This window comes from Aegilops tauschii, chromosome 2, assembly GCF_002575655.3.
Source record: "Aegilops tauschii subsp. strangulata cultivar AL8/78 chromosome 2, Aet v6.0, whole genome shotgun sequence".
Lineage (NCBI taxonomy): Eukaryota > Viridiplantae > Streptophyta > Magnoliopsida > Poales > Poaceae > Aegilops > Aegilops tauschii.
In genome coordinates, this window is record NC_053036.3 from 633,732,974 (window position 1) to 633,739,987 (window position 7,014).

Genomic DNA, 7,014 nt, shown 5'->3' on the forward strand with positions numbered 1-7,014 from the left:
TGGATGTTCAACCTTAACGGGTCTCCACTGAAAATACTGGTATATCAAAACAGAGTTTGGAACAGAGGACAACACCATGGGCCTTCGGGATCTGGTGGGGGATTGCTGAATATTAGTTGGGCTAATGGCCCATAACAATTTCAGGAAAATCCCTAAGGGCCCATGCTGTCAAGGGAGTGGTGGGAAATTTAGTCCCACATGGCTAGTTGAGATTGATGTACACCAACTTTTAACGTGAGCTCTTCTCCCACTAGTATGAGTTGGTGTGAAGGAAGGAGAGGTGTTCCACACGCGCGCTCCTCCGCTGCCCGCCACGCCACGCCTCGTCACAACGCGCGCGCGCCGCAGGTTTCGGGAATGAGCCGAGCCGATGCAATGTTTTGCCGGTCAAAATTGGAGAGTCCATTACAGACACAAAATGAATATGAGACATCATATTCATTGCGGAAATGGAAACGTCCATAATAAATACGTTTAACCGAACAGAGGATTCTCCCACTGCCTCTCCAGTTTCCGAGACCAAACGCCTCCGGAGAAAACCCCATCTGCTTCTCTGCCGCCACCATCGCCGCCGGACCGCCCTCACGAGCACGCCCACGCTTCCCCTAGCTCTGGTCCGGGTCCTGCTCTGCAGCCCTCAATGGCGGTGTATGAGATTGACCCGCATCGCTTTATCCCTGCGGGCTTTGATATTGAAGATGGCGGAGCAGATCGTCTACCTCGCACCTTCTACACGCCGGCCGTCCCGCCGCCCCGAGCGCATGAGCAGTACATGGTGGCCATTGTGGAGCCGATCCCACCTCCAGAGCTAGTTGGGGTCCGTCGGCAGCAGGTTCTTGATTTTCTAGTTCAAGTGATGCATGTTCCAGTTCTTTCTGCTCACACTTGGTATCAGGGAGTTGGTCTGTTTGAGATGGAAGATCCTGTTGTCCGAGACTCTTTCACTCTGCATCCTCCGTTCCCCTTAGGGATTGATGATGATGGCAACGAGTTTTTCGTCCATTTTATTCCGCATAATCAGGGTGAAGGTTTTCGTGCTATTCATGGTCAGCGGACGGGGTGGTTGATGTTCATCGGCATCCCTTTAGACTACAGGAATACGCAGTGCATTGCAGATACGGTTGGCTCTTTTGGGCAGTTTCATTACTGGAATAGTACTGACCGGCGCAAGGTTCGAGCTTTGGTCCGCGCCTCGTTCCCCGACAATGCGCTAGTTCCTCGTTCGGTCACCTTTCGGGAATTTGCCAATTGGGGCGATGTCATGGTTTCTTGGTCAGCTGGTTGCTATATCCTGTCAGGGGAATTCGCTGGTGCCATGATCCCAGCGGATGAGGACCCAATGCCTCTAAATGGGAACCCCCACCCGTTGCCTGGAGTTCAAGTGCCGCAGCCATTTTGGGCAATGCCCCCATACCCTGCTTTGGGATGGAACGCTGTTCCTCCGGGCCCTCCACAAGGGCAGAATGAGGGGGCGGGCTGGGCTGACAATGTGCCACAAGGAGCAGGATGGGGCCCGTGGGAGGAGCAGGTTCAGCCTGACCATCAGCAGCAGCATCAAGAGGTCCAACCTGTCCAAGACCAGGATTCTATGATTCTGAACCCATCTGCGGATTCTTCTGACGATGAGGATATGGCTGAGGTCCAGCAGCCTCTACAAGCCCCACCACTTGTGCAGCTGGAGCCGATTCATCTTGGCTTGGTCCGGGTTTTTTATGGACCAGTTTTGCCGCCGGCCATGATCTGGGAGCGATCTTTCAAGACTTTGTTACCTGAATTCTTCATCAAGGATATACCAGCCTGCCTCCCTAGTTCTTCTGCGCTGTTGCTACAAATCAAATTTGGGTCTGCAGATCTGCAAGCGAAGTATCAGCTTTTCTCTGCTCCGCCTGATGTCTCCGTCCCTGGACCCAGCTCCTCGGTGGTCATTGAGGAGTTGGCATCTGACGATCACTCGTGTTCCACTTACCAGGTTTCTCAAGAGGACTTTCAGTTTTCTTCGGTTACACCTTCTCCGCTGGGTAAGCGACCACGTCAGTCTGCATGCTCACGGCGCTCCATCACGCTTGTGGAGCCAGCTCCCGACTTCTCCATTCGACGCATGACGCGCAGTGCTGCCAAGAGGACAGGCATGAAGCCCGTCTCTGCAATTTCTCCGAGGTCTGCCCCCCAGCGTCGCCCGAAGGCCAAGAAGCTTCGACTTGACGATGAGCCCAGCGTGCTCCCTCTCCCACCTCCGATGCCAATTTCGACGCTGCAGGCCATTGGAGTGGCTTTGGGCATCGATCCAGCCGAGTTATCAGTGGAGAAGCTTATGGCTTCTCCCAATCCTGCTGCAGAAGGTGATGGTCCACATGATGCTTGATGGCCCACGAAGATTCCTGGCGAGTTGGGCGCTTTTGCTTTTGCGCTCTTTTTTTGTTTTCAGTATCTGTCTGCAACAATTGGTTACTGTTATTGCAACATGTGGTCCGTTTATGTCCATGCTGTTAAGCAGCTGGATCTGCAACTATATCCCTGCGTTGTTTTTTATGGATAATTGCTATTTTCGCAACTGGAATGTGCTCTGTTGGAATGTGCGAGGGCTCAATTCTGAGGCTCGACAGCGTGATCTCCGTGCCAAGATTGAGGAGAGCAGATGTTCTGTTATTTGTCTGCAAGAAACTAAATGTGAGAGCTTCGATATTCGTACGCTTAGATCCTTTTGCCCTAGGCGGTTCGATCAATTTGTGTTCTCCCCTTCTATTGGAGCCTCTGGTGGGATCCTCGTTGTTTGGAATTCCTCGATCTTTCATGGTCAGCTTGTGGATATTCAGAGGTTTGGTGTTATCGTCTCTTTCTAGTCGTTACAGAATTCTGAAAAATGGACCCTAACCACTGTCTATGGGCCATGTGAGGGCCAGCCTAGGGATGATTTTGTTAGTTGGCTTTATCACTTACCAATTCCACCGGATGAAAATTGGCTCTTGTTGGGGGATTTTAATTTCATCAGATCTTTGGACAACCGAAACCTTCCGGGTGGTGATACCAATGATATCTTTCTATTCAAAAAAATAATTGGTCACCAGGGACTTTTGGAGCTGCCCTTGAAGGGACGGAGCTTTACCTGGTCTAATATGCAGCAGAACCCCCTGCTTGAGCAACTCGACTGGTTCTTCACTACTGCTGATTGGATCTCACACTACCCAAACACCGTGGTTACCACACTAGCCAGAACTTCCTCTGACCACGTGCCTTGTGTGGTGTCCATTGACACTACCATTCCTGCGGCCAAGATTTTTCGGTTTGAAAATTTCTGGTTGGATATGCCGGGGTTCATGGATTGTGTCTCCAAGTCCTGGAATGCACCTGTTTTCTCTGATCTCTCTGCTTCAGCGGTTATCACAAGGAAATTTAAGCGACTGCGGTACGATTTGAAAATTTGGAGCAAAAAATTATCGTACATCAAAAAGCTTACTGTTGATTGTTCAAAGGTGATTCTGCACTTTGATCAGCTGGAGGAAGTGCGACCTTTAACACGGCCGGAATTCAACTTCCGGAAATGCGTGAAGTTACACTATGAACACCTGTTAAAACTTCACTACATATATTGGAAGCAGCGGTGCACTATTAGGTACATCAAGGTTGGTGAGGAGAATTCAAATTTTTTTCATGCCATGGCCTCTGAGCGTATGAGGAGAAACTCAATCTCCAGCCTCAAAACCAGCTCCATGCTTGATCCAGTGACTGATCATGCTCAGATGGCGGGAATCCTGTGGGCCTCTTTCAAATCTAGGATGGGCCGGGCCCAAGGGATCTCTATGGGCTTTGATTTGAATCATTTAATTCAACCCATCCCGGGGCTGGAGGAGTTATCCTTGCCTTTTTCTGATGAAGAAATACACAAAGTTTTGAAGGATTTGCCGGCGGATCGAGCACCTGGCCCAGATGGCTTTAATGGGATGTTTGTCAAGCGCTGTTGGCCTATCATTGAGGGGGATTTCTTGAGGATGATTCGGGCTTTTTATGAGGGGAAACTCTCGTTGGAAAATATCAACTCCTCCCTCATTACGCTCATTCCCAAAATCCTGTCACCAGAAGGGCCGGATGATTTCCGGCCGATTTCCCTCACCAACACATGTCTTAAATTCCTCACAAAATTACTGGCCAACAGATTGCAGCGGGTGATCCTCAAGTGCATCCACAAAAATCAATATGGGTTCCTCAAGGGCCGGTCGATTCAGGATTGCCTGGCCTGGAGCTTTGAGTATATTCATCAATGTAAGCAATCCAAGCGCCCAATTGTAATCCTTAAGTTGGACTTTGCTAAGGCCTTTGACACAGTTGAGCATGAGGTTATTCTTCAGATGTTGCAGCATAAAGGTTTTGATGCCAAATGGGTTCTTTGGGTTAAACAGCTGTTGTCTACAGGCTCGTCGTCTGTGCTGTTAAATGGCATTCCTGGAAAGCAATTCTTGTGTAAGTGTGGCGTCAGGCAGGGTGATCCACTCTCTCCTCTGTTGTTCGTCATCGCAGCCGACCTGTTGCAATCTGTGGTTAATCAAATGCTCGCGTCTGGCACACTTTCTTTGCCTCTTCAGACACATGACAGGGATTTTCCCATCATTCAATATGCGGATGATACGATCCTATTTCTTGCAGCTAAGGATGATGAGCTTGTGGCCCTCAAGAATATGCTGCTTACATTTCAACAATCCACTGGTTTAAAGGTCAACTTTGCTAAATCCTCAATGATCCCACTGAATATGCCTAATGAGGAGGCTGACAGACTTGCTGCTATTCTTGGTTGTAAAATTGGCCAACTTCCATTTACTTATCTTGGATTGCCATTGGGAACTACAAGGCCTAGGATCGTTGACCTCATGCCCTTAGTTGACAGTCTTGAAAGGAGGTTAACTGCCAGCTCTTCTATGCTGAATCAAGGCTCTCGTTTGCAGCTTCTCACCTCTGTCTTGACCTCTCTGCCAATATACTTTTTGTGTACCCTCAATATCCCAGCGGGGATCATTAAGCAACTGGACAGGATCTTCAGGCAATGTCTTTGGAGGGGTAATAATGATGTTCCAAAACAGTCCCTGGCTGCTTGGGAGCTCGTTTGCAGGCCAAGAGATAAGGGTGGTTTAGGCATTATTAATCTGAACATTCAGAACCAAGGGCTGCTTCTCAAGCATCTGCATAAATTCTATAACAAGGTTGATGTTCCTTGGGTGACCCTCATATGGAATAGTTACTATGATCACGGGTCCCACAGGCAACAGCTACTGTTGGATCTTTCTGGTGGAGAGATATTCTGAAGCTGCATGAGGCTTACACTGCTATTGCTTCAGTCCACATCAACATGGGTGATTCTGCCCTTTTCTGGACTAATTCCTGGCACATTGGGGGCTCTGCTAGACCCCTCTGTTGGAGATTGCCAAGGTTGTTTTCTTTTGTCATTAATGACAGGATCTCTGTGAGGGAATTTCTCCAATCCTAGGATCTCTTCTCCATGTTTTATCTACCTCTTTCTCAGGAAGCTGCTGCTGAGTTGCACACATTGGAAAATTGGATCATGCAGTTAGACAGAGACCCCACCATCCCTGATGTTTGGATATGGCCTGGTCAATCAGGAGGGTATACGGCAAAAAGTTTTTACAGGATCATGCACTCCGACTTGCCTACAATACAACCCTGCAAATGGCTTTGGCAAAGTAAATGCACCATGAAGATCAAGGTGTTTGGCTGGTTTTTATTCTTTGATAGACTTAACACCAAGGATATGCTGGTTAGGAGACACTGGCGTTCGAATCAGGATGATAATCTTTGCCTCATCTGCAGTGAGTTGGCGTATGAGAATAGGATGCATCTATTTTTTCACTGCACTTTTAGCTGTAGAATCTGGAACTATTTGGGTATTGATTGGTCTGGAGGTTCAGATATCCTGCAATGTCTCCTGCACGCCAGGTCTAACTTCACACACCCTTTTTTCGTTGAAGTCATACTCACAGCAGCCTGGAATATTTGGATCTGGCGAAATGGCAGAATTTTCAGAGCTGAGAGAGCTACTTTCAGTGCTTGGAAGTGTAATTTCATCCATGACATTTCCTTGCTTGCTCACAGGGTGAAGGATTGTAACAGGCCGAAACTTTTGGCGTGGATTGATTCTTTGTTGTAAAGTAAGTACAGTTAGTTAGCTAATAGGTAGACTCTTTCCCCTTTTGTTTTTCTTCCTTGTATAGTTTGTTATACTTGTACAGTGGATCTTTTTTATTTATTTTAATAAAGGGCTGTGGGGCTTTGCCTCACAGTAAATATTCAAAAATAAATAAATAAATACATTTAATTGTGGAAATGGAAACGTCTGTAATTAAACATGTTTTTATGGAGATGAAATGTTCTGTAATTAAACGGTTTTATTGCTGGACCGTTCTCCTACCCGACTGGCTATATATATGAGGCATCGTAGCTCAGCCAAAAACACAACGCTTCACACCTCCACTGCTCCCTGGTCGTTCCTTTCACTGCTGCTGCCCTCGGTGATCCCATCCCGTCTACCGCGTACACGGCTGACGGGAGAGTAGGCCTCCGAAATCCCGCTTCTCCTGATCCTGTACGGGAGAGAGGCGATTAGGTTTTTAGGGAGCGTCTCCTATGCGACTGCTCGCCTCTGTTCAACTACTTCATCTACGTCGACTACTTCCGCGTCACCTTCGTCTTCACCATGAGCATTGACGCCGATCGCGCGGCTGCCGAGAAGGCTGCTGCTGACAAGAGGATCGCCGACTAGGCCGACGCCTCCGCTGCTGCTACGGCCGACTGGCCTACTGGAGGGTATAACACATTTACCCCGCTCCTGTTTACTTTCATGTGTGCAGTACTAGTGGTTTGCGTAGATGTTTCTACTATCTGCCTAGTACGTGCGTACATTATCAAAATTCAGTATGTCATTATCACTGCCTATGTCATGTTCATGATTTATTATTGGATTAAATTAATCGAACAATTTCTTAATTTCTCATCACTGAAGACTATTAAATT

General features: G+C 48.0%; 1 protein-coding gene across 1 annotated transcript; it reads left to right on the forward strand.

The window, feature by feature from the left end:
* The first annotated feature begins 2,556 nt into the window (after nt 1-2,556).
* LOC123497279 (uncharacterized) lies at nt 2,557-6,763 on the forward strand. The gene is made up of 6 exons (XM_073507540.1): nt 2,557-2,667; nt 3,066-5,204; nt 5,510-5,610; nt 5,740-5,813; nt 5,866-6,059; nt 6,608-6,763. The coding sequence occupies exons 1-6, from the start codon at nt 2,557-2,559 to the stop codon at nt 6,761-6,763; spliced, it is 2,775 nt and encodes a 924-aa protein (XP_073363641.1).
* The last annotated feature ends 251 nt before the right edge of the window (nt 6,764-7,014 follow it).

Bases quoted from the DNA above. Each gene is read 5' to 3' on its own strand.
- LOC123497279 (XM_073507540.1), top strand. From the start codon at position 2,557: ATGTGCTCTGTTGGAATGTGCGAGGGCTCAATTCTGAGGCTCGACAGC. The intron at 5,611-5,739 runs GTATACGGCAAA...ATTCTTTGATAG, and splicing joins TGGCCTGGTCAATCAGGAGG to ACTTAACACCAAGGATATGC. The intron at 6,060-6,607 runs GTAATTTCATCC...AGAGGCGATTAG, and splicing joins TACTTTCAGTGCTTGGAAGT to GTTTTTAGGGAGCGTCTCCT.